This window comes from Haemaphysalis longicornis, unplaced genomic scaffold (genome assembly GCF_048455015.1).
Source record: "Haemaphysalis longicornis isolate Haplotype H1 unplaced genomic scaffold, Haemaphysalis longicornis Haplotype H1 scaffold_7, whole genome shotgun sequence".
Lineage (NCBI taxonomy): Eukaryota > Metazoa > Arthropoda > Arachnida > Ixodida > Ixodidae > Haemaphysalis > Haemaphysalis longicornis.
The window spans coordinates 98,741,411-98,769,084 of record NW_027526422.1 but is presented as its reverse complement, the minus strand read 5'-3'; the positions used below and the strand labels follow the sequence as shown (position 1 = coordinate 98,769,084).

Genomic DNA, 27,674 nt, shown 5'->3' with positions numbered 1-27,674 from the left:
CAAGTTCTATCACAGTCCACTCGGTCACTCGGTCCACTTGCCTCCTGCCGCATACCTCACCGCACCACTCACTCATTTAATGTCGCCCGGCCCCGTGCCCGTACCACGACATTTGCCGCCTCCTTTTTTTTTTCGCGCAGCCTCCGACTGGAATGGCCTTTCTGCGGATCTTGCCACCATAATGCACCACTCAACATTTACACAAAATGTCACTCCCTTCTTTTCAATTTGAAAGCTCAAGCGTGTCCTTTTTTGTACCCTTGGTTCTCGCTTTGTCTTTTTTTTTCTGTTTTTCGTTCTGCATAGTGTTACGGCTGTTAATATTGATACCGATCCTGCATATGTATTACTTTCGTTTCTGTAGTGTTACCCGTGTTCGTATTTATACCCATCATGCATATGTATTGCATTTGTTGTATCTGTCTCCCACCCCTTATGTGATACCCCCTCTAGGGGTTCTTTAAAGTAATAAAGTGATGTGGTGTGATGTAATGAGAGGTACTTCTTCCCTGCCTCGAATGAGCTATTACTACAGACGCGAGGCTGTAGCTGCGTCAGCTATATACCCGGACATTTACTTTCACCTTCTAACTCCTCGCCAACCTTTTTTTTTTTTTTGCGCATGCGCATGGGATCGCGACTTAGTGTATTAGGTGCAAGGGTACTCCGGATTTTCCTATGCGTATAGTTTCGCTAAAAATCTGAAAGGACTATCACCTGTGGAGCGTGAGCACGTCATCCTGGAGTTCGGCGTGGTCGCCGGTCCTAAAGGCGTCCATGATGGCCATGATGTAGGAGTAGATGGCGCCACCTGCCGGAGGTGGTGCGGAGTACGCGACTCGGCCGTCCCGAAAGGTGACGTTGACTGGGCGTGTCCAAGTTGGCTTGTAAGAGCGGAGGTCTTCGAGAGTCAGAATGCCTCCTGTATTAGGATGCGATAAGGAAGTATGCTTCTGCATTATGGTTGCGTTCGTAGTCACAATTTTTGAAATAGATATGAGCGAAAAAAAAAACCAAAGTAAATGAGGATTTAATCATTGTTGTGCATTTTATTTGCATTACACGTGGCGTAATTTTTTTTTTGATTGATGATTGTAGGGGTTAACGCGCCGACGCAGCGCAGGCGATGAGGCGCGCCGTAGTGGAGGGCTCCGGATTAATTTTGACCACCTGGGGATCTTTAACGTGCGCCGAAATCTCGTACACACGGGCGTTTTTGCTTTTCGCCTCCATCAGAAAAGCGGCCGCCGCGGCCGGGAATCGAACCCGCGACCTCGTGCTCAGCAGCGCAACGCCTCAGCCACTGAGCCACCGCGTAATTTTTTTTTTTTACTTTTCGTATGTTTAGTTTTTATACTGAAAACGATTGTTGAAGAATGGACGAGCAGTGACTCTCGTCGGTTTCTCGAGGCGTCTATTTTTAACCCACTAGCCGCAAGGAGCTTGGGTGGCATCGAAGCCGGGGTCGGTGGCTTTACGCGAAAAGCTCGATTACTCGACAGGGTTATAACGAATACAAGAGACATGGAAGAGCGGAAAAGTTTCATCCGTCGCAGGTTCACCGAACTGCGCTGTAATCCATACATCATTGTTCATTCATCTGTACAGAAAGTGCATGCAGCCTTCGGCTGCTCAGCCACCGGGATATAATTGATGTGCGATGGACGCGACGCCGCCTACCAGTACGGGGGGAAGTGGTGTTTTTATTCTTTTATAACTGCAACGTTACCTCATAATTAAATAATCTTCAAAAGCGAAGCCACAACACTTATGCGTAAAAAATCAGAGTCCTCCCACCCTGAGAAGGGGGAAGTCCAGCGAGACTGGCGGTCCTGTTAGTATAGGCTTAGCTATATGGGGGATTTGAAATATTGAATTACCAGGCAAGTGTTCCGATATCTACATCACAGACTAAGGATTCAAACGACAGTTGGTTAGAGCCAATGACGTCTTATTATAGCGCTGCTACGCCAATAACAGCGCAGGCTGCAGAGCGCCGCACAGGTGGCTGTCGCGGAGCGCGCGGCATTGCGGAATGACAGGGGGAAATAGACACCGCGCGTGGTGATCAGAGTGCCCGACTTGGGAGAGAGGTGGCGGTGGCAAGAAGAGTATAAAGTCGGGCTGTAATCATCCTCCCTCATGCTTTACCGCGCAACACGCAATGTTGGAAAGCCAACATAAAAAATATCAAGTTTAGACCGATGCTATTCAACTTGGCATCAGCTCCAAATAAAACAGAATTGCTTGTAAGACCTTTGTTACGAGCTATTTAAGATATATTAAACGAAAATATAGAGGACCCAAGACATTTTCTTATTTTTTAGTAGTTCTTTCGTACGCTGAACACACGCCAATGGGTAGAACTGGGGCGCGAACTGGGGTGCCTTGAAGCCCGCTTGCTCGACGCACCCGACACGCCCATGAGACGGAGCTGCCCGTAATGACGAGCAGCGTAGGCCGCTTGCAATAGTATATCGCTATGCATGCCCACCAAAGGATGAACCAAGATTCCTAGTTTTCGTTCCACACGGGCGCAAGAGCTAGGGATTAGACATATAAATATTTCGTGTAATAAAGTTTCTGACCGAGATATGAATCGCATAAAAAATTGAAATAAAGCAAGGCTAGGACATAAAACGTTCGTAAAAAAAAATCTTTGAAACTTCCAACTCTTGTCTTGCCTTTTGGAGGGCAGAATTGGACACTCAAAGCTCTATTAGCATTTGCTACGATGAAGTTTGGGCCGCATACCTTGTTCCGCTATCTCCCGCACCATTTCTTCGGCAAACCTGCCTTCGTAGAAGTAGTCAGGTCCGTAGTGCGCGATCTCCGCCAACGTTCTGGCCAAGTCCTTCTGCACAAGCAGCTCCCCTTCTATCAGGGGCCGCTTTTCCACGGCGTTCCAGAAGGGTGCCCTGCAGTACGACAAGTGTCGAAGGGACAAAGCTGCTGGCTCCTAATAACGCGTAGCCAGAATCCAAAGTAGAGTTTTTTTAATGAAGAGGACGTTATCATTTTGATGACTAAGTGCTTCTCAAGCCCTAAATTAATTTACATATATTCTCTTACATTTTTGTCCCGCATTAGAGAAACCGAAAATATATTGATTATTGTTCCGGAGTAGCGTTCAGGAAACAGCGACATTTTTCTGGTGTATAGAATTTTAGGTTTTTGTTCTACACAGCTCGATAACTATCCGTTCTGGCATCTGGTAAAGTACTCCCATAACGTCGATGACTAAAATGGAGAATAAAAGCAGTAAGTACCTCCGGGGAATTACATAGCCCTATACATCCTGGAAGCGCTTCCTGCCACTATACATGTGAATGGCATTGACTTCAATGACTCTTAATCCGGGTACTTCCTCTGCATTACGAATAACAGCGCAGCTGCAGCCTAGAATAATATTAGTAATAATAATAACTTCGATTTACATAAGATGACGTAAGAGACCACTAGTCAAAGCTGTATAAAATGCATTACTTCATAATTTCCCGCATCCCAATTTCCGGCATTTATAGCCGTTTCTCACGTAGACAACTTCTAACGGGCGGATTTCTTGTTTCTATTTCAATCAATCTGTTGTCAGCCGTTTTGGAGGACTCTGAACTCAGCTTTATACATCTTCTAATCAGCTTTCATATTAAAGCCTTCTCCACGTAAGCGACACTCGGAGATTCCTTTACGTGCATTTTTAAAGAGACGTGTGCGCTCAAAGATGCCGTTTCAATTAAGTGAACCGTCTTTCCCGCCCATGTGCTCACGTCAGCTGTGACGACATACCGGCGTATGGCAGGAATAAATTCAGCCCACTCTTGGTATGTTTACCCCGTACGACCCTGCTTCAGCAAACGAAAAGTCAATATTAACCATAAAACAGCAGGAAAGGGTAAGTTTGAACACTGAGTTAGCATGTAAGCACATCCCAAACCAACCGACGGCATGTTATTTGCGGTACTTGGTGCGGCGTATGCAGACGAGGCACTGCATTATCTCACCTACAACGCATTAAACCCGTACGAATGCTCTAATCCTCTGCTAAATACTCAAATATATATTTTTGGAGTTAAACATGAAAGTGCACCCATAAGAGAGAGAGAGAGAAACAACTTTATTGAATCGATCCGGCAGTTCAGGGGAGGGGGTGTGGGAGGGGAGACTCTTGCGTGCCCGCTTGCCCCACGGAGGCGGCGGCCGTGCTGCGAGCCCGAAGGCGAGCACCGGTCGTCTCACGCTCCTAGGGGAACGTGGCACGTGCTGGACCTTGTCTCTGTGGGTAGTCTTGCTGCTTCTTTGTTGTGGTGTTCCATGTCTTCGTCCTAGCCCCGCGTTCACCCTATCCGTTGTCTCGCAAGCGAGACGACGTCCCGGGTTTCTGCCGGTCCAGGAGCTCGAGGACGTGCTGGACGACGGCCCGTTGATTACCGAGTTCTGTGCTGATGAGCTTGCTGCAGATCTCGTCTGGCAACTCGTTGTCTTGGGTGTTGGGTGCAGGGGGCGAGCATTCCCAGAGTATGTGGCTCTGGGTGGCTCGCGCCTTCTTGCACCGTTGGCACGTGTCTGTGTGATATATCTCCGGACAGACGTGTTTCGCCCATACCGGAGTCCATATCGCTCTTGCCTGTAGTTGTCGTAGGGTGGTCGCTTCTTTGCGTGTTAGGTCCCGATGAGGCGGTGGGTATCTGTTACGGTTCGCTCTGTACCATTGCAGAACTTCCCCGTACGTTGTGATGGCATACTCTTCGCTGTTCTCGTTCTCGGCAGCGGCTTCTGTCGGGTTTGCCTCGCGTATTGCGGGGAGCGATGAGTTGCCAGTCTTCTGTTCTGTGTGATTGGGGCTAGTGCTCTTGCCGTAGTGGGGTGCACGTTATTCTGCGAAAAGTTGGAGACCGCCGTTTTCGAGTCGCTTATTATCGTGCGGCAATCCGGTGCGTGCAGCGCCAGCACGATGGCGTATTCTTCTGCCTGCGCTGGCGTCCTGCACCGTATGCTGCCTGAGGTGACGAGTTCTCCGGTGCTTGCGTTGATGACCACCGCCGCGTAAGCGTTCCGTATATTGTGATATTTGGCCACATCCACATAGTAAGCATGTGGATCGTTGGCGTGGCTTTTGGTTAGAGCCACAGCCCTTGCTGTTCTTCGCTCTTGATCGTTCTGTGGATGCATGTGTCTCGGTACAGGTGGTATCCGGATCTTGCGCAGTACGTCTCGGGGTAGAGCGGCCGCTTCTTTTGGCTAGGTGTGTGGGATTTCCATGCCGATCCGCTTCAGGATGGCTCGCCCCGTTCTGGTTTGAGCCAGGCGTTGGTATTGCGCTGTTCGTTGTGCTTCCATGATTTCTTCGAGCGTATTGTGTACGCCCAAAGCGAGCATGTGTTCTGTGCTCGTGTGGTGATATAATCCGAGGGCGCTCTTGTATGCCCTACGGATGGCGGCGTCGATTGTTTTCTTCTCGTCCGCCCGCCAGTTGTGGTAGGACGCTACGTATGCGACGTGACTGATTGCAAATGACTGTGTTAGTCTCAGCAGGCTGTCCTCCTTCATGCCGTGCTGTCTTGTGGCCACCTTGTTGATGAGCCGAACGGCTCGAAATATCTTTGTTTGTAGTTCGTTTACCAGGGTCTTTTCGTTGCTGCCCTTGTCTCTGAGCCTTAGACCCAAGACTTTGAGTGTTTTGACCTTGGGAATTTCTCCCCCGTCGCCCGTCTTGATTGTGATGTCCACTGGTCTCTCCTTGAAGCGTTTGCCTCGTGGAGTGATTAGCATCAGCTCTGATTTTGCCGGTGAGCACTTTAGCCCCGTGGGCTGTAGGTAATCTTCCACCGCTGACACCGCCTCTTGCAACGCCGCCTCGATCTGTCCGTCGCTGCCTTGCGTTGTCCAAATCGTGATGTCATCTGCGTATATCGTATATTTAACGTTCTGGATGGTGTTTAGCCTGTTGGCAACTCCAATCATCACGAGGTTAAAGAGCAGTGGGGAAATCACCGACCCTTGCGGCGTGCCCGTGCTTCCCAATTGTTTGGGCGGGAGCTGTAGGTCCCCTGCTACTACATGTGCGGTGCGTCCGGTCAAAAAGTCTTTAACGTATGTGAAGGATCTTCTTCCCATGTTGAGGTGTGATACTTGCTTGAGGATGGCCGAATGGTGCACGTTGTCAAACGCGCCCTGTAGGTCCAGCCCCAGTACCGCTGTGTTGTCTTTGGTCTTTCCGCCCATCACTTCGTGTTTTAGCAGTAACATGGCGTCCTGCGTGCAGAGTTTGGCCCGGAAGCCGAGCATGGTGTCCGGGTATATGTTGGTTTCCTCCAGGTATTGCTGCCAGCGGTTCAGCAGGACGTGTTCGAGTAGTTTCCCGGCGCATGACGTGAGGGATATGGGCCTCAAGTTTTCGATGCCCGGTGGCTTGTTTGGCTTTGGTATTAGGACCGTCTTGGCGGTCTTCCATTGCTGTGGTAATTTTCCGTCTTTCCAGCACCGGTTGAAATATTTAGTGAGGGCGGATATTGCCGTATCACTTAAATTTCTCAGTGCCTTGTTGGTGATCTGGTCTATCCCGGGCGCCGACTTGCAATTGATCGATTGGAGCACCGCACGCACTTCCCACTCCTCTATATCTGCGTCTAGGAGTGCGTTGTCCGCGCCAGTGTATACCGGTAACGGATCCACCGGCGTTTCCGGGAGATATTTGTTGTTGAGGCGCTTTTTCACCTCGTCTTCGCCCAGTTCTGTGACCGCCTTGTGCAGGATTCTGTTGAGTATGTATTGTTGGGTTCCTTTGGTTTGTTGCTCATCCAGCAGGTGCCGTAGTAGTTTCCAGGTCTTGCCCTTGTGTAACTGGCCGTCTGCTTCTTGACATACAGCGTGCCACTGCTGCCGGCACACCACCTTACTGTGTTTTTCGATTTCGATGTTAAGTTGTGCTATTCTTTTCCTTAGTTTCCTGTTGTGGCGTTGTCGTTTCCAGCGATTTTTAAGTGAGTTTCGGGCTTCTATGAGGTGCGCTAGGCGGCTGTCGATTTGCACGCCGTCTGCTTCGGCGTCGACCGTTTGCGTGGCGCTCTGGATCGTGCCGTTGAGCAGGTTCGCCCATGTCTCAATGTCTTCTATGGTTTCCGGGCCGTTGGCTTCTAATTTCTGTCTGTAGTCATGCCAATCCACAATGTGCTGTTGTCTGCTTTCCTTGATGTTGCCTCTGATGGGTATCTCTATCTCGAGGATCTTGTGGTCGCTTCCCAGTGTCTCCTCGGTGTTTCTCCATTTCACCCTTAGTGGCCTCGTGGTTTCGCCCAGAAACGTCAGGTCCGGGTTTGTGTCCCGCTGCGTTGATGTTAGTGCGTTTCTTGTTGTGGTTTCCAGGTCGTTAATCAGCTGGTAGCCCATTTCTGTCATGTCGTCCAACAGGTGCTGTCCCTTCTCGGTGGTTTCGGGGTAACCCCAGAGTCTGTGCTGTGCGTTGAAGTCCTCTGCAATGAAATTGATGTTGTCCCCCGCGATCTGCTTCGTCTTCTGGATGAGTGCCTTAAACTTTTGCTTGTGTTGCCTTGGGTTGCTGTAGAGGTTGACTACCGTGATGCTCGTGCGCCTTTTGCGTTTGCCGGCCACGATTTCAGTTGTCACGTGTTCAATAGCGCTGCGTGGCACGAGATCGTGTTCTATTACAATGAGTCCCTTCTTCACCAGGGTGCAGACTCCCCTCCCCTTTTTAGATCCCGTGTCACGGGCGCTTGGGGGGGATTTCGCAAACGATCTGTACCCTGGTAGCGTCGGTGCTTCGTTGCTAAGCGTTTCTTGTATGATGATGACGTCGGGCGTATTTTCGGCTTGTAGTATGTATTGTTGAAGCTGTGCTTTCTTCTTCTGAAAGCCGTTGGAGTTCCATTGCCATATTATTAATTTCCCGCTGCGCTGTTTTCGTGCTTGGTGGTTACCTTGATCCTTTTTAGCTGTGCTATCCATTATGGTTGGGTTAGGTTCAGCGCTTGTTGTGGTATAATGCCTGCTGCAACGAGTGCTTGGATGATTACGTCTATCTTGCGATCGAGTGCGTCGACTTTCTGCTCGAGTGCTCCGACTGTCTGGTCTAGGCGGTCTATTTTCGTCTCCAGTTGGTCCTGGCGTTCTTCGAGTCTATCCAGCCTCATGTTGACCCGCCTTTCCCGTGCGACTTCGAGCGCCCTCCGTTTTGGTGCTGGTCCGTACGGTCTGTCTGCCTCTCCCGTTTCGGTTTCGGCGTTGTCGTTGTTCTCCGCGCTAGGTTGTGCTTCCATCTCGATGTTATCTTTTTCCTCCTCCGGTGGCGGGGGTTGCGGGGTTGTTTCTTGTAATCTTGGCTGGGGCGAGTGCTCCCTCAGCTTCAACGCTTGATTGTTCTGCGCATCAAGGAATGAGTTCAGCCTTGCAGTTAGCTCGGCTAGGCTCCTCTTCAGCTGCTCATTTTCTTGTCGTAACGCTCTGTTAATTTGGTCTAGCGCTGCATTGGTGTGTACCGTTTCTTGGGTCTTGGCGGCTTGGGCCCAGTTGAGCTGTCGCGCCGGTTGTTGTCTTCCTTGGTTGCAGTACATCTTCTCTTGCGAGGTAATTCCCCGGCTCGTGGAGCGGCCTCTGCTTTTATCGCGTTTCCTCGAACGGCTGCGCCCTCTTCGGGTTCCAGGCGTCTCGCCTTGCTTTTGTTGCTGTTGTTTCCATTTTCCTCGCGAGGGCGGGGACAATTCTGGGAAATCCACTTGCGATAGTGATGACCTTTCATTGATCTTCTTTGCCCATCTGCGCTGAGTGACGACAAAGGGCACTTTGTATTTGCGTGTGCAGCCTTCTGTCCCCGTGGCGTGAGCTCCGTTACACAGCTTGCAACGTGGCTTGCATTGCCCGTCGTGGTCGGGTGCCGGGTTCGGTGCGCCGCACGCGAAGCAAATTTTGGTCTCCGGCGTGGGACACACGTCGGCGCGATGGCCGATCCTCCCACATGTTCTGCATACGTCGTAGTGTTGCTTGTAGATTCCGCACGGAACTCTGCACGGGCCGTACTTGACACTCCTCGGAACCTTCGTCCCTTGAAATAAAATGACCACCGATGTTGTATTGCCAATTCTGTGTGCTTCCAGCGCTAATGGGTTGGCCGGGTGCACAATGTCGTTCTGTATGTCTTCGTCCGTGGCGTCCAGCGCTATGCCTCTGATGACTCCCTTCGCCGTACCGTGAGGGGCGGTACGGTAAGCGTATGTTTCGTAGTTCTTGCCCCCGATGTACAGGGAGCGTACGTTTGCATATTTGTTTGCTCGATCTTCATCTGGTGTGCTTACCACGATGATGTTTTGCGTCGGGTTTGTGCAAATGGTGTCCGCCATGGCCACGGTTTTGGCAACGCTCGCTGCTGTGATAACTGCCGATAGGACTACGTCAACCTCGAGCCTTGCGAGGCAGAGTCCTCCCCTTGGTCTCATGATGACTTTCCGCTCCTCCTTCGGTAGATTTACCGGTAGGCGCGATGCTTTGGTAACCCTTGCTACGATTCGCTTTGCTTGACTCTCACTGAATTGCGAGGTTGACTTGCTGTTTTGAGTGTCCTTGCTAGCCTGGGGCTGAAGTTGGATTTGACTTACTTGCTTCGTTGCGGTGGATTTCCAACCTGCGGTGTCTCTCGGGTTCAGGTCGCTGCCTTGGACCGCGATAACGGTGCGGCCGGCGTTGTTGAGTACCTCCGTCGTCCTCGACGGCGTGGTGGTGTTGTTGCTCTCGTCGGCGCCAAGTTCCATGTCCTCCATGGCGAGGGCCGCAAAACGGTTGTGGGTGACAGCAGCGTTGGGTTGAGATGATGTCGAGGCCATCTTCGGAGTCGAGGAGCCGAGCGCGGCGAGCGCCGGGGCTACCGGCGTCTCCGGGCGGCCGGCGCAGCTGTGCGCCGCGGCCGAACTCGAGCTAAGCCTAGGCGAGGCCAGTTAGGCTTAGTTCCGCGCTCACCGGTAATCGGCGAAAATTAGGAACTCACTCGGTAAACCGGGCCGAAAATGGTGTCAGTAGAGTCCAGAGATGTTCACGGACACAAAGGAGTTGAAATCCGGTCGCTCAAAGTCAATTAACTCGGCGCAATTAGTGAGATCTGCGGAGCTCATGTGGAGCACGTCTGCTCTCCACGGCGACCGCAGCGCCACCGTGCACCCATAAAAAAATCTCTCAACTTGACTTCGGTGTCTTTTTAAGGCTACCTATATGCTTTGGGTGCTGCAAGATAAGTTTAAAAGAAAGCCGGCGAAAGCGCGACATTCGTTAGCCTTAGGATCGTTTCGCACCATCTAGGGTCGCAGGGCCCATCTGGACATGGGAACAGGCCGGGCGATACGTGGCAGAGGCTGTAGGCAAGTCCGTTAGACACTGCGAAGCCCTCACTGGCGAGGCGTATGGCGTCCGTGAAGAGGGCTCTCCAAGGCAGCCTGCCTTTTAGGTGTCTATGCACCTCCGCATATCCGCGTAGTTCCCCAGGGATGGCAATGGCTAGTCCCCCTGCACGAGTTTGGAAGGGTGATTAGGCTTCCTGCAATATAACCATTTCCACAAAAAGATTCGAACGAAAAGGGAGTCCTTAGAGCCTTGTCTTGTAATAGGTCCTACCAACCAATCACATCATAAAATTGTCGACCTCGCTTCGGCTTGTCTGGCATCCAGAGGCCATGTACGTTCCAGTTGGCATTCATTCATTCATCACCCGAACTAATTAATTACAAAGACTACAACGGTACTCTGTAGTCATATTGATTCATATCCACTTGGATGCGCACATGGTGCTGCTATGATGCTTGTAATGCCTGCTGCTTTAGTGCTAGGTTTGGTCAGCTATGAACAGTTTTTCATTCCTACAGCACTTCATGCTGTGGCTTGGTGACAAAAAATATTATGAGTACTTTGCTGCGTTAAATCATCTTCTTCTAATTCCTTGAGCGCAACAGGAGTCTGTCTATTTTGTCTGCTAATGTGTTTTCCCTTTTCAATGGGGTTTAGGTTGATAAGAAGCGAAGTCTCACCGTGAACGCTAAGTGAGGCGTTCTGGCTGTACATGTTTTTCGTCGCAGCCGCCGGGGCAACTTCGCGGGCAATAAGAGACTCGGCTCGTTTTCCTCTCCTGCAATATCAATGATGGAGACGATAAAAAGTTCATACTTACGATGCCGGTTCATTGCAATGCTGCAGAGGACCACATGTTCAACTGTTCACCAATGAAGGGTAAGGGCACCAGAGTGCGCTAAAAGAGATCCTTGTAATTAGCATTATTTTTGGGACAAGGGAAACGGAAAGGGGGAAATCACGTCTTATTCACAATAGAAAACTGGGGTGCTTTTTATAGCATTAGGAAAACCGCCCCCTAATGCGCGGTGACGCTATATCCCGACGGCTAATCAAATCACGCTAAGATAAATTTCCCAAAGGTTCACCGTTCACCGCTTCTCTTTTAACGCGAAATCATTACGAACCGCATGAGGCAACAACCCTTCCCTTGAACAAGGGATGGCCTAGATATTCCACGCTTATTCATTTTTAAAAATGCGCCCATTCCAGATGGTTATCCAGCGAAGCTGTAGCTTTTTAAGTACAGCGTTACTCCTTAAATGGTTCACTGAAGTCAGTTTCATTAAACGTTGCGTGGTTGTGGTGTATTCTTTTGTACGCGTTCCTGCTCGCGACGTCGCTGGTCTTAAGCTGACTGCTGCACGGAAGCATAGGTTGGGAAAACAAGGAACTCACTCAAACTCAATTCCATTTTTCCCTCCACGCTGTACTCATTCAAACTCAGACTCAAACAGCTGTTTTGGGCTTAAAATCACTTATACTCACTCATCACATGCTAATTTCTAATTGTACTCACTTGTACACAAACTCTCTAGCCCTCACGAGTACTCGTACTCACTTTATACCCATTTGCGGTAAATATGTACTCGTACTAAGTTACTCCTGCGTACTCGTACACAATCTGTACTCAATCGTCATCTCCTCCTTTTTATTCAGTTGTACGATTAATCAATTTGTACTCAATTGCACTTGTACTCAATCTGCGTTCACTCGTTATCGTGTGCACTCACTTGTGCTGACATTTACTCATGTTCAAAAGTGTTCCTAATATTTTGATTTTTGCAATCTACTACTTTCATTTTCGCGCTTTACTACATCTATGGACTCGACTAAGCCAGAGCCAGCGAGCCAGAAAACGCTTCCACCCAGTACCAGTTGGTTACGCTGGTCCTTTCCCACATTTTGTTTATAACTAACCTTTCGTGGTTGCCGATTCTGAACACCGCGAAAGAGTGGATTCAGCGTGCGTTGTGCAACTAGCAGCCTCCCGGGACCCTCCTTCGCACAATGGGAGCGAATAAAGTCCTGCAAAGCCACCCATGTTTACCCTAGCTTTCACTATGGCAACCCCGTGGCGAGCGATTGCCGAGAGTGGCAACAGCGTAAAAAAGGCAATGGAGAGATCCGCAGTTTTCCGCCTTAAACCCTCATTTTACCTTCGTTTAAAGGGTGCCGCGAAATGAGTGAGACTCGTTCACGCAAGCCACGACTCGAGTGCGTGATCAAACTCACAATTTGTACTTGCGAGTACAGTACTCAAGAGTACATTGATTGGTTGTGAGGTTCAAAGCACCGACGCTACACGTTGTGATCTCCGTAGGGAATGGCTCCGGATTTTGACCACCTGGGAAGTTTTGACGTGCCCCGAAATTTTGAACACACGGATGTTTCCGCTTCTCGCCTCCATGAGAAATGCGGCCCCTCGGCCGGGGTTCGCACCCTCGTCCTTGGGCTCAGCAACACAACGCCTTACCCACTGAGCCACCGCGGCGGGTACTAGCCACTATAGTACAGTTAAAGCTGGATATAATGAAGTTCACAAAATTTTTCAATTTTTCGTTACATCCAGGTTTTCGTTACATGCAGGTTTCCAGTTCAGGTTCGCTTGAGTGAAGCAGAAACGAAACCAAAATTATGGGCATTCGTGGGGGTGTACTCATGCTTCAAGGCTTTATCTCACAATAAAAATCTGCGTGATTTGCGCAAGCTGTTCTTCGAATAGCTTAGTCACTAAACGGCACTACAAAAAAGCAAGGTCACTTACCCCCATCCTCAAAGACATAACTTAAGTAACACTTTTGCCCTTTGACCCTTTTCGGTACCTTAACGCGTTTCAAGAACCGCACTTGTGCTCAAAGGGCGCCTTTTTATCAATTTGATGTACTTGAGACCCTTTTCTTCACTCAAAATTGGCGAGACGGTGCTAGCTGGGATACTGTACCGTGTGGCGAAGTTTTTCTTTCTCGCTGGCGGAGGCGGCTTTTAAAATTGTGAGCTCGTCTCGAAAAGGTAAAACTTCGTTTTGTAGCAGCAGAACTGATCATTGATAAAGGGACACCACAGATAGCAGTGGAGATGCCGGACTACACGCCGACAGGTGGCCTGGTACCTACCCAACACTGCGCTCACACGGGGAAACGCGCGGTAGTTTGCGGTTCGGGCGAAATAATCTAAATTAGTGCATTCATCAAGCCCCTTTGCAAAAAAGATGCAAGAAACACTGACTAATCAAGTATCTACATAAAAGTGTAGAAAACAATTACTGATAAGCTCAGCGAGTTAGTTACATCAAGGTTAACCGTCGCAAAACCTTCGTTACATAGAGGCCCCTAACACATGGGCTTCAACGGGGCTGGCAATGGAGAATTGAAAACCTTTATTAGATCCACGAATTCGTTACATAGACGTTCGTTACATCCACGCTTACCTGCACTCGTGATTACTGTACTCACACGTGCTGTACTTGTGAGTACTGCACTCGCGAGTATATGCACTCAAGAGTACTGTGACCACGAGTACTGTACGCTGGAGTGTGTTTACTCACGTATGTACTCGGTCGTCATTCTAATCATACTCACTTTTTGCTGGGTCTGTACTCACTCATCATCGTACTCATTTGTGGGTTTGAGTACAAATGAGCACAAAGTAGTGTACTCTCAAGTGAGTACAGCGACGTATGCACGGAACTACGTTTGACGCGTGGCCTTCCCATTTCCAAGTAACGTCCGGCTGGCGCTTGCCGTTGCTCCGATTACTCTGCTCCGCCCGCAGCGCCGCCCAAATCTGGCCGCCGTTATCTGCGCTTTATCTGAGCTTCACGAAGCAAATCTTTGCGGGAAAGCTCTGCTTCCAGAGAGATGAACCTAGCCAATCTCTTTCCCGTTACTCTAACTCCTATCTAATCTGTTTTTTTTTTTTGGCATGCGTATGGGGTCGCGCCGGATTCTCCTTTCGCATAGACAAATAAAGCTTCGATTTAAAAACTATTTCTAGGAGAGGGAACCGAACCAAGGCATGCGCAGTAACAGGTGACGTATTAAGAAGTTTGCGCCTATGGTACATTGAGCAAAGATGTCGAAGGCAGTTAGGTGTGCTTACGAGCTTAAAAAGAAAAAAAAATTCGGCTCCAGTTGTCCTTCATTTATTGCTATGTTGTATGGGTGGCGCTCTCTTCCTATCAAGCTACCATATTACACATTTGTAGCTTCTTAGTTCAGAGTTCCGAATAGTTTTTGGTGTGGCCACATGTCATGAAGGGGATTGGCCAATGACAATCACAGCTGCCACCAGACCGGTATTCGGTTTTAAAGACACTGCTGAGCGGGTAATTTTTGTTACACGTAGCACCGTCTAGTGGCTAGCTTTTATTATTTGCGCAGTCTTTTTAACCATTGGCTTTGCATTTGTGTCATCTAGTGGTCCGATTGGTGGCCTTCTCGCCTGCGCGAATAATCTCAGACGTTCACCTTTCCTGTAACTTTCAGCATCATGCAAAAACAGTACGCATCACATCAGCACTGACAATACAGCAACACAACAGACAAAACGGAACGGCAAAAAAAAAACAGTACACAGCAAAATGGGAGGGCGACGTCATACAACAGCAGGTACGTGCGGTTGTTTTCACTGATTCTATGCTTTACCGTCCAATGATATCTTCGCCCGGGTCGGCAAACTACAGCTTTTGTTCCAGGAAATGGCTCCATTATTCCGCACGCGCGCCCTTGCTCTCCATTTTTAATATGGTCACAGAATTTGGGCTAGCTGCGGAGCGGCGGGTGTTGCTATGCCAGGCCGAAAGCTGCAGCAAAGCAGGACTGCAAAGTATCAGAAAAATCTTCAGAAATTCTGTGAATTGTATATTATTCCGTAGCATTTTAATGCCGCCTGTTTAAGTGCGAGTTTTTTTGCACTCAGATATGGCTATGAGTAGCAACACATGTGCGACCTCTACATTCTGTATACATTTTCTGTTGTTTCTTATCGCCAATGATGTAAATATGTATTCTTTTAAAAATGAAGTGCCTTTACTTCGCTAATTATGTTCTTTTTTCGAACATTCAAGTTGTACTGGAGAGTTGGTCCATTTACGCTATTTTTTATTCGTATTTGCAACGTTATTTTGCGCACTAGTTTAATAGTGTTCGGTTTTTCGGGGAGATGTACAAGATGCATATATTGATGTTGTCTTACCATTTTTGCGAAAATTTGATTTTTTTAAGTTTTCGTTTTCTGTGCTTTTTGAAAACTCTGCCCAATCAATTATCTACAGTTACAATGTTTCAACGGTTGTATGTGTTACTTCGGCCAAATCTGCATTTTTATTGGAATGCAGGGCGTTACACGGTTCTCATTTGCATTTGGAACGTTGTTGGGGGGACTTTTTTACCTTATGTTTCGGTTTTAGGGGGAGAAGTATAAGATGCAAATTTTTTATTATGACGGATAATTTTTGTAAAAATCGTAGCCTGTCTATATTTCTGATTGTTTGCTTTTTCAAACTTCTGTCCGACCATTTACCTCCGTTTGCGCTTTATAACGATTAAAAGTGTTACTTTCGACAAATATGCGTTTTTGTGGAAACGCAGGGCATTACATGATCCTGAAAATTTGAGGGGAGAAGCAATGAAAAGAATGAACGCCACACAACCTGACACGTGTCGCTGATGGTCTAGGGGTCATGCTGCATAAATATGTCGCATCCCTAGGAGAAGACCACGTGAGCATTTCAAAGACCAAAGACGCAACGCCATGCTGAATCATTTGCTTAACACGCCGCCGTTCACTTGAACACCTGAGAGTCGTGCGACAAGACGCAGCCCGTACGTCTTGTCGTACATATGCTATAACTATTTGGTTGAATACTTCCATTGATTTGCAGGCGCAGTGCTACATCAGTTGCGCATACCGACTGAGACATACATCGCAAGTATCGCACAATCAAGTCACAGCGTCACTTCCACGAAAGCGGTGTCATCTCGCAACATGGAGTTACCTGAGCGTCACGGGGTAACAACTGAGGCACCAGGGCATCAACGGGGCACAGAGCCGTTTGCTTGTGTGGGGAATACTATTGCGTAGGCAAGAGGCTAAACCCTCTTGTGACATGGGCACTAAACAGAGTGCAGGATTGGGTGAATTCGTAATCAATCTTAAGACTACCACGCAGCAAGAAACAAGGACTAAAGTGAAGGTGAGGCCCACAGGAGTAGCGCTGTTTCGGGGGCCCATAAATGAACGCGATTTTGTTTATATGGCGCAAATTTTATATATATATATATATATATATATATATATATATATATATATATATATATATATATATATATATATATATATATATATATATATATATATATATATATATCAGGGTGTCGAACGTACCAGAACCGAACCGAAAAAAGAAACAATGGTTACCGGTTCATGCCGAAACGGTTCGACCCTCCGCTGTTGATATTGCACAGTCAGTGCAATTCAGGCCTTTTTTTCTTTCACGTACCATCAGCTTCGTACCCGCTCGCGCACTTTCCCCTCCAGACAATTGAACACTATCACGCTCTATGTAACAACAGGGGAAATGAATGATCACCAATGTAGCAATGGTCTGTTGCTGCTGGAAGCGCGAGCGTAGTGCACGCTGACCAAACGAAATGTCATTCCCAGCAGTTTGTATAAAACGACTTTGCCCTTCCCTAGCTGCGACTTTATTGGAGCAATCAGGCTGCAGGAGTGCTCCACTGCGCAACAGCGAAAGCCCACACCCGATGTGTGTAAACGTTTTGCATTCCATAATTTGTTTAACAGATCCGACACCTGCAAATTGTTAATACTTGACAAGTGTGACCACAGGAGCTCCTCAGTGGCTAATCCGTTTGCTGCTGACCACAAGTGACCTCGATCTCCCTTCTCCACGATCGTTTTTCTGAAGTAGATGGAAATCGAGAACGTCGGTGTATAAAGATTTTGATCCACGTTTAATATTACCAGCTGCATTAAAATAAGTCTGCCGGCCTGCAACATAAGCTGTGCCTTGGAGCAGAGATATAGCACGGGGAATCAAATGCGCCAGTTTTTTTTTAAATGTGTTGATACGGAAAATAACAAAAAAGAAAAGGCAAATCAGGTTGTTTTAAAATATTACGCAAAAAGTAAGTAAAACCGAATAAGTAAACAAAAAAGCACCAAAACGTGGATATTGCTCTATGCTTTTTTTTTGCCCTGCATTTCACAACCAAACGCGTCTCAATGCGAAGGGAGTGAGTTCCATGGTCAGTTTTTGAGGACAGTACAGTGGACAAGTTCCGTGTTTTACATATACAAACAAGAACAAATATGTCGGGGAAAACAGTTAAGGGGCGTTCTTAGTCCCTTGGCAAGAAACTGCAGCCCTGTACCTTGTCTTGGAAGCAGAAAGAGTAATAAAGCAGATGACACCTGCAGAAAGGCAGGCCGGTACCTCACACTGTCCCATTTGCCCAGTGATTATCTTCTCTGCTTGTTCTGCAGTTTTGTCTCTCTCAGATCTGCTTTTTTCGAAGGTGCACTTGTACTGACTGCCCAACTCGCTACATTGCTTCTACTGCTACTCGTTGCGGAGGCGAGTACTGCTGTAGACGAATTAAAGAGCGTCTACCCAAAAAAGTCCCATCTCATCCTCCGCGCGTCAAATTTCCCTTTCATCTGTTATAAGATTCCGCAATGTAGCAAACGGAATGATTGCCGGGGGTCAGACGGTACGATGACATACTGATTGTAATGCACACATCCGGTATAGCTATCCCAAAAGGAATTGCAGTGGTCAGAGCAATATTGCAGTGACTGAGCGTTAACTAAAGCTTACTTTTAACAAAAGTGTGGCTAACACATTCGATAAGGTGACAGCTAACAAATTATTCAGGGTGACCAAATAATCTAATTTATTAGTAGTATTTATGTGCCTGTTGTAGGATTTTAGATGCGAAGCATCTCATCCTTGAGGCTGTGTCCCTCCCTCCATTGTCGTTGTCCGCCGTCCGCACTCTACTGCGCATGCGCGTCTCTTCAGCTCCGTCAGCGTCAGGGCTGATCTCAGCGCAGTCCACTATAAAAAGAAATAGTTAGGTGGCGCCCGGTTTTGATCCCACGACTCTCTGGCCCCAACAGGAGGTACGTGGCGCTTTTCCCACTGCGCTACAAACCGATTTATTTTGTAACAGTAACTTTATTTACAAATATATACGGAGCCGTATGCAGTGATTACAGTGGTTTCCGAGTACAACAGAACATGGTTTCACTTAAACATAAAAAGGAGGCTTTCGGCTATCATACGAGGAGAGGGTCAGAATGCTTTGCCAAGTAAGTGTAAGCCAATCGAGGAGTATTGCCCACAAAGCCACAGAGCATTTGTGGAACTTCAGCAAGAGAGATGCCTACAGTGCTACTGTGTCATTGCACAAAGTTTGAAACCGAGACGGGAGCATGTGCTACGAACGCGCCTTATGTCTTTCACTCATTCAAACTACGTCAAGAAGCTACCGATACAACGAAGGCACGCGAAGCTGAACGTCAACGGAAACGTCAACTGAAAACTTTAGAGGAGGATGTTGAATTTCCTGCGGGAAAATTGTGGCGGGAAGCGCCACGCGCTTTGCAGCTAAAGCAGAGAAGAGGACGGAAGATGGCGGGCAGCGGGGTAGGAGCATGAGCACGCAATAAAGAAAGACGAGAACCAGGAAGTGTTCGATCAGGTAACGCGGGTGTCGGTCTCTTCGCTGTCTCTACATTTCTCTACATTTCTCTGTCTCTACATACGGGTCCTCACTACGTTCCCATTCGTACTCCGATAAATGAAACAACATAACGGCAACACAATGGAACCTACACGGTTCCCCACGAGGAGATTGTGTAATTTTTTCTGTTTTGTTAGAAATATAAAAAATGTGCGACATTGGTATTAGGCGCTGGTATTTAAATGCGCCAGTACGCAGGCCTAAATTTAAGGCTTCAAGGTTAGCGTTATGGGCGATTCCATAGCGACTATTGCGATTTCAACAAAAAAGAAAGGGCAAAAAATATATCCCACCGTCATATCTCTTGGAGGTGGCTTTATGAATAGGCGCAAGGACAAGATAAAGTCTGGGCGAGAACGTATCTGGTAAATCATGGCCACTTCATCTGTTTTTATAATATCTCGTAATTGTTTAAAGTTTGCTTTGCCATTTCGCCGCTGCCCTTGGGGAACAGCAGCATTTTCAAGCTTTGTTTGTATTTTGATTTGACTGTCATTTATATATAAATATATAGACATATGCATATACATATACATATACATATACATATACATGTACATATACATGAAAACGTACACAGAGCGCGAAAAAATAAGGTAAGTAGAGACTGGGAAACGCAAGAAAAACATTACAAATAAAAGTTTACTGACGTTTCAGGGAAAGGGGCAACTGGCAACTAGTGACGCTGTGCCGGAGCCGCCTGATAAATATACATTTGTCACACAATGCGTATACCGTGTGTGTGTCATCGAAGCAGGAGTAAGCATGATAATCAAGCTAATCCTACACAACCAGGAAAGCTAAGAATAACCAGCTGAACGTTACCTCACGCTACAACATCCTGGCGTAGCCGACCTAAGCCACTGCTAATTTTTTAAATGTCAGTAGGAAGTAGCGTTTGTATCTGTTGTCCTTCTTCGTCCCTTGTGTAATTTTTTCGCGCTTTACTCCTCAGCTTAATGTTGTTTACCACTGCTGGGTAGTGCCCGCGAGCCCTTGATATCTTAGGCGCTCCTTTTTTTTTTCATGTAGTGTGTGTGTTGTGTGTCATATTTATTACAAGGACAATAAATATTTTTGTTATTATTATGATGGCTACTAATAAAATTGTCTACTGTAATACCATTGACATCACTATTACGGCAAATCCCCTAGAGCGCACCCACAAACCACCCTGTGGGTAACCGCGTAACCATGAACTGCCGCCGCAGCTATGAGTCCAAAAGATCGACTACCAGTGCTCGGGGTTGTCAGTTTCGCAGTTACAGAGAGTAGAATTACTCTGTAGTTTGAGACTTTACAATTCTCCCTCGGCATTCGTCTTCGCTGCATCTTTGTGTACGCACACCACCGTACATGATCTCCCCGCGTGCCAAGCATATGCTCGGATTGAACGGCCGCACTGGCAGCAGAATGTTGCTACGCACCGCAGATAGGAGGTAGCCACGAATCCTCCCCCAATGCCCATCGCCTTGGGTTGGACGACACCCATGCACAGCAGAGTGGCCACGGCTGCGTCGGCCATGTTGCCTCCTTTGGAATAGATGTTTCTGAAAAAGTTGCAAATTTCACTGCCGAAGATTGTTCTGGCAAACCTCGGCTGGTTCTCGGGGCAATTTTTGGCGCCGGAGTTTTTATGTCGCCTCTTTATTTGAAAGGTTTCAGCGCCAGTTGCAAAGGTACTTCTGCTATAACAAAGGGCGAAAACAATAAATCCTTATACACAAGGCCTTCTCAGATGACTACGACTGGTGGTATGGCATGGCAACGCTGTTTAGCTCCCCACAAAAGCTTGAGCATATCTGGGGCGGGTCATACGTACATAAACAAAAATACAGTGTCCTTCCAATGAAAAATTCCTTGTATATTGGTTTTTACGGAACCAAATTGCCGATATAGAAAGCTGTGTAGAGAAGAGGTGGTGAGACTGAAGCATGACAGAAAGAAAAGATGCAGAAAATGACTGACTCTTCCTGGAACAAGAACCGTTTATTATAACAAAAACAAAATATAAGGGAAATGTTAGGACACCTGACCTCTCCCGTACTATGTGGAGAATGTGAAATCGTTTTGGTTAAATTGTGGAACGGATGTGCCGGTATTGTGTGCGCCGCCTTGTTTCACAGCTGGTGTTGACGTAGACGGTTCAGAGTCCATCGCTGCGTAGCCGCATCCAGTGGTGTTTACAGAACAAATGTCGCGTGAAAGACAGCCCTTTCATGTTATGCACTGTGAGGATGTGGTGCTTACAGTGGCACGTGTCCAGTGGTACGTACTTAAACTGTCACAAAACGCAAATACTTTCTCTCTCAATCTCAGTTTTTAATAGTTACCTTCCTTTTTGTCGCGAAATTTTCATCCTCCTTCGGTTAATATGACTTTGCTTCCGTGCCACGTACCTTATTATCCGTACATATAAGCTGTTAGCCCGAACGTGTATTGCTTATTACCTAATTGCTCCTCTCGTAATTAGCGTGCTGAAAGTTCTCCTTTAGTACTGAGTGCACATCTCTAAGAAACGTTTCTGAGTCGAAGTCCACAACCGTTCGACTAAGTTCACTTCTTGTCAGGTGGAGTTATGGAGCTGGGACTGCCCAGGGGTTCCGTGCTCTTCTCGTATTCCGGAACGGCCTGGTTCGAATCCCACCCTGAGCAAAAATTTACCCCATTTTCCTTTCAACTCAATTGGTTGCCTTCTTTATTGGAGCTGTTCTACGAATTGCGGCGTCATTTCGAGCATTCATTGAAGTGCTTCTTATCCGTTGAGCAGTCGGCCATTTGGCGTGCCATGCGGCGCCCATTTTGTGTGCCACAACCGCCGGATTTGCGACCAACATAGCTACGTAATGCTTTCGCATTTAAAAAGCATGCCGGCTCCCACTCCCCACCCGACCGGGGAATACAACTCTGTACGGGACGTTGAAATCGCGCAGATGCGGTTGTGGTCTCGTTTTAATTGAGAAAAATAATGAATGAAAAACTGTCCGATGCTCCGGTGGCCCGCATTGGCTGCTTTGATTTGCCCCAGAAAAGGGGCACAATCCGCTGCGGCTACTGGCTATGTCGCTACTGGCTATGTCTCATTGTTCGGAGGTTTAGGCAGCTGTGGGCGGGGCCCTATTTGAGTTTATTCCACTCCCCCGTGCGTCATCATTCTCTTGGGTGAAGAATGCCTCGACGTTGGTTAAAGCTCAGTAAAAACATACTCATCTGTTCCGGCGGGACTCATCATCATGACTTGCTTTGTCAAGCAAAGCGAACGCTGCCTCGAGACAAGTTTCTTTGCGCGGTTAATTATTTCTTTCGCAAACATATAAAAACGACAAGGGAGCACCTCCTATATTTAATGTAGAAGTACTGAATTGATGAAACAATAGACGAGTGGAGAGGCGAAGCGCTGAAAAAGTTCAGTTGCATGTACTTCAGTTGTAAGTTCAGTGCTCCAGCCAACGACTGCCACGTCGTTTCACAGAGGTAACAAATGGGCCTCAGGACAGATGATTCAATCGCGTAGTTTTTTTCCTTTTGTTGCAGTGGACTATAGTTGTTACTTAGACTACAGTGACGCAAATTTCAGAGGTAAAGAGAACTAGCTATTCTAATCTGTGAATGTATAGTGAAGCTGTTTAGCCCTCCACCCGAAGGTGACATAGAATCTTGATGAAAGCTACGAACTGATTTATTGTGAATAATTGAAAATGAAAACGATGAAATCGGTATAAGGATATGGAACTTTAGTTGGTAAAGTTTGATGAAACAAGAGTAGCACCCGTTTTCTGTAAACACACTCCTTCCGTATATGACACCAGACGGGAATTCTGAACCGTTTACAACTTCGCTGTAAACTAACTAATCGCGAGATGTCTATGACGCTCAAAGTAATGATAGAGTCATCTGTCGTCTTAGTGGCCAATTGTCATATAATTATTTTTGAGAAATGTTCGACAAAACAAAAATACAGCCGTATTCTTCGGAGTATTCCCGAAAGCCTTTGCTTTGCCGCAAGGCGTTTTGCCCAGCCCAAAGACAAATTCACGGAATCTTACTTATATAAAGGTTCACTGTAATATATTTAAGAAAGCACGAACAGAGAGTACTAGACAGCGTGTGCCCATTTATGACGTCTTTTCAGGGCCTGGTTTGCAAAGTAATTTTTGCAAAGTTGTAAGCCTCTAGGAAATAAAGAAAGCGCGCAAAACTCCGAATAAGGCGTCTCGCTAATAGCGCCAGAGCCGAAGGTGTTGGGCGCTATTAAAATAATAAAAAAAGATATAGCAAGGCTCCTTTATGTTGTAACGGAAACTATCCTGAAGTCTCACTTTAGCAAAAAATGGCACGAAAAGCGGTCGCTCCTGTCGGATGCATCATTTGCTTTTGAAACTTGCACCGCCAATTGGGAACATGCCGCAAACCTTGCCGCGTGGTCTGAGCGAAGCTTTCGATAAAGGTTAGTTCCATTCTCTTTAAAATATCACGGTAGATAATTTTAGCAAAGATCCACCGCTACCCGACCACCAGGAACACTAATTAAATATAAGGGGAACTTTTTTGTCTTACCCGAAGACTGACGCCAAAACATTGTTCTCAATTTGATAAGCACTGCAACAAATCATGACTATCGGAATTTTGGTTGTACTGTCGTGTCTGCAAGCTTTTGCAATATGTCTTTGTGAAGTCATTGTTACACTCAACAGCACTATGTTACCGCCAAGGAGCATTGTGTATTTCCATCGAACGCACATATCTTCCCTGAAGGACACACTTCATGTGATTTCCTAATACACATGTTGAATTTCCACTAAATATAACTATAATCATAACCTTTGTACCATGTGGTCTTAGCTGACTTGTCTTAGGACCATATAAACGGAAACTTCATTTTCGTATGCTTGCCCATTTACATCTCACAGGGTCTGCTGCCCGGAACGTCCGATTTGGTTAAGGACTGCCAGCTTGCGCGAACGACGCAATACATTAATGGTTGCTATACATTATACGAACGCATTTAAAAGATAACCATAACGCGGAATGAAACACCAGCAATGTCTGTATTCTCGTTTAAAATCACTGCAATTGTGTTCGAGAAGTCTGTGAAACAAGCAATATGTTCAATACTCACCCCGGCACCGTGGCGCACATTCCTACCTCCGTCGACACGGCCCATCGGGTAAAATTTCCCAACGTGGAAGGCTCGCGCTTCAAGGCACAGTCACCTCGAACACGGGCACAGAGAAATGCAAGGAAGCCGGCTGCCAGCAGCCAAGCTCGCTGTGGCATATTTATCCTGCAGTTGTGGTAACAGCCCCCCGTGCGAGCACTGCCAGGGCAGAAGACAAAATAAGGTCGGCCGGCAACGAGCCCGCATGCCAACGGGTAACAAACACCTGCGAACGAGTCGGCGTACATTACACGGGGGTATCGGATAAGAGGAGTGTGTTTCATTGACTTTCAGTTTTCTGTTTCGACTAATTAAAGTTTATTTTCTTGCTTCTTTTGATGCCATTTGAAGCGCTCTCGGCAACTGACACGTGCTTTGACGGGCAAAAAGAAAGATGACGCAAAATGGAACAGCTGTACTCGTGAAGGTTGCACTGGAAATTGTTATGCGGGGTTGTTAATTGAACAGGGCAGAATGTTTACGAATTTTGAGCGAGCGTAAACTTTCTACAGCGCATGGGTTTCCAAGTACGAGGTGTGCGAATATTCGCTCCTGCCTCCTTCCCGAGTATTCGCGGTCGCGAAGATTCGAAATTGAGGTACGGTAGGGCACTCACTACCATTCCTCCTGCGCGTGCCCCGCTGACCCTTTCCCCCCTCTTCCGTCCCATCACCTTTGGGAGTATATGGTGAGCGGACCCGGGGGATCGTCCATATCCTGACCACCTCCTGGGCCCTGGCGGTCACGGCGGCCCTCTGGGCCTCCTCCACCCCCAATACCTGATCTCGACGGACAAAATAACATCTCTCTCTCTCTCTCTCTTTCTCTTTGTCTCTCTCGAATGTTGACTATTCCGGAACGCCCACTTTCACGTTAGTTAATTCTTTGAAAACTCCCTTTCTCAGTTTTGTAACTTCAATAATTCGGCAGGTAATTTTCTGAAGGAATTTCGAAAGCTGCCAACCTAGAAATTGTGCATTTTTACTTATGTGTTTGGTTTATATTTTCATCAAATGGAAATTAATGTGTATAGGATAATGTAACTTTTTGATGTATGAAGATAAGAAAACATTACAAGTAGAATGTCCCAGAAATAGATGGCAGTACGACAAACCAAGTCGCCACATGTCTTGAGGCCATTTGAAGCGTCATCGTAGGGGTTATCCTAAAACACAAAGCTGCTTGAATATATATTTCTGAATAACGTCAGGCAGCCTGTTTTGAAGGCTTGTTTTAAGGCGGGGACAAATTCGCTCTCGGTGGATTGATGGATTTATGTATGATAGAAATGCAGAAGCCTTCCAACGCGTATGACCGACGTCTCTATAACCAAATAGCTCTTTCTGTAGGATTGATAAAAACCACAAAACAAAACACGGCGGCAGGGCATTCACATCAACAGTATAAAATTAATCCTACTCTTTTTTTCCAGGACGCCAGTGATATCAAAATATCTTTTTTTTTTAACTGAGGTCATACATAGGCGATGCTTGGCGTATTCATTGCCCGTTTTTTCTGTATCCGAAGAGATTGTTGTCAAGCTAGTGCCCAATTTCGTTTGCGTACGCCGATCGAACATTTTATATGTAATTACACACATCGTTCGCGAGCCCACTGCAAGTGGTATCGGGTTCCCCTAAAAGGAAACACACTGTCAATTCACGGAGGTGCATAACTCAGTTAACTCGGGATAAATAAGGTGGTAGTGTCCCTTAATATACTTGCGTCATGTGTTTTGCAAGCTTGGTTTCTTTTAAGTAGCTGCAATTCCCAGTGGAGATTGGTGGGTCAGTTAAGAAGCGGAAGAAGTCAAATAATCAGCTAATATGGGGAAAACCGAAGACGTATTTGGCCAAGACTGCCTAGAGCCCCACCTGCGAACTCTAACGTTAAATATATACAGGGTGTCCCAGCTATCATGCACCAAGTTTTAAAAAAAGAGTAATGGCGTAACTCGAAGAAAACCTATTGGATAATGTTTGCAGTACTGTGGAGAAGCGGTGACTAATTTTTTCGTTAATGAGGCTTAACTAATTATTTCTAATTAATTATCTAACTCGATAATTACTGTCCTAATCACTGAAGTGTCAATGAGGCATTTGTAGGTATCGACGAGGGGCATCTAACTGCATTATTTTCAGCGACGAACTAATTGCGTACTCATTTATTCTGACTGATAAAGAAAACCCGCGAAATATGAAAAATACCACGTGACGGCGCATCCGCGCGCATTGTAAAGCAGCGTCCCCAAATAAGCTGATTGAAAGCAACTGCTTCCAGTGTTACCCACCCGAAGAGACAACGCATCACCTTGATAAGGCGCGTGTGCAGATAAGGCACAAACTCAGTGGCGATTTCTTCTTTCTTTGTTTTGTTTATTTCATTCTGGCTAACTCAGAGGCAGCCTGTTTGAGGGCGTTGGTTTACGATGCGCGCGGACGCGCCGTCACGTGGTATTTTTCATATTTCGCGGGTTTTCTTTATCAGTCAGAATAAATGTGTACGTAATTAGTTCGTCGCTGAAAATACCGCAGTTAGATGCCCCTCGTGGGTACCTACAATTGCCTCATTGACACTTTAGTGATTAGGGCAGTACTTCGCGAGTTAGATAATTAATTACAATTAATTAATTAAGTCTCATTAACGAAAAAAATGCGGTCCGCTTCTCCACAGTACTGCAAACATTATCCATTAGGTTTTCTTCGAGTTACGCCATTACTCTTTTTTAAAATCTTGGTGCATGATAGCTGGGACACCCTGTATATATATATATATATATTATATATAACTAACGGTAGTACCTGGTGATGACGCCCGGGTGGGCGACTATACTAATTGACACCCATGGACATAACACGTGTTGAGTTATTTTCTACTTGTCATAATTAGTTCACCGTGTAATACAAGTATAAACTCCCTGTTGGGGTCAATAGATGGGCTTCCATCGGAGGCGTGTGGTTATGTGAAACGACTGGAACTGGGGCTGTCTGGGAACTATCCTGAAACAAATTGTACCAAGATAGTGTGCTCGAAGGTCTGCTTACCCGTGCCGCTGCGGTAAAAAAGCTACGGCGCAACACCAAACGTGGGGTAGTGCAGAAGTCCCGTTCACTCAGATTAATTACCCTCACCAGTGGATGGATGCGTTGGGCTGTTCACAGCCCAGCTCTAGAAGGAGCTTGTTAGCTGAGCAGCTGAAGTCGTTGCTTAGGGGCGCTACTTTAAGGGCCGCGTGACCCTTTTTTAGGACCGCGCCCTATTCCTTTATGTCAATAAAAGTTATTTCTTTCTCTCTCTCTCTCTCTCTCTCTCTCTCTCTCTCTCTCTCTCTCTCTCTCTCTCTCTCTCTCTCTCTCTGTTTCTCTACTTACGGGGGTTGTTATGTAGTTGGTGGCATGGGTAAC

At 46.9% G+C, this 27,674-nt stretch overlaps 2 protein-coding genes across 2 annotated transcripts in view; both read right to left on the bottom strand.

The window, feature by feature from the left end:
- Positions 1–24,442, bottom strand: part of LOC144146158 (scoloptoxin SSD14-like) — a 38,018-nt gene extending 13,576 nt beyond the window's left edge. Inside the window, exons 1-6 of the mRNA XM_077678124.1 lie at positions 24,232–24,442; positions 20,540–20,662; positions 11,022–11,119; positions 10,293–10,503; positions 2,755–2,918; positions 718–922 (exon numbers count right to left, since the gene is read on the bottom strand). Of these exons, the coding sequence (XP_077534250.1) occupies positions 718–922; positions 2,755–2,918; positions 10,293–10,503; positions 11,022–11,119; positions 20,540–20,662; positions 24,232–24,389 (959 nt within the window). The 5' untranslated portion in view covers positions 24,390–24,442. The remainder of the gene's footprint in view (positions 1–717; positions 923–2,754; positions 2,919–10,292; positions 10,504–11,021; positions 11,120–20,539; positions 20,663–24,231) is intronic.
- On the bottom strand, positions 7,818–9,951 carry LOC144146157 (uncharacterized). Its single transcript, XM_077678123.1, has one exon. The coding sequence runs from the start codon at positions 9,828–9,830 to the stop codon at positions 7,962–7,964; it is 1,869 nt and encodes a 622-aa protein (XP_077534249.1). The 5' UTR covers positions 9,831–9,951; the 3' UTR covers positions 7,818–7,961.
- Positions 24,443–27,674: the final 3,232 nt, after the last annotated feature.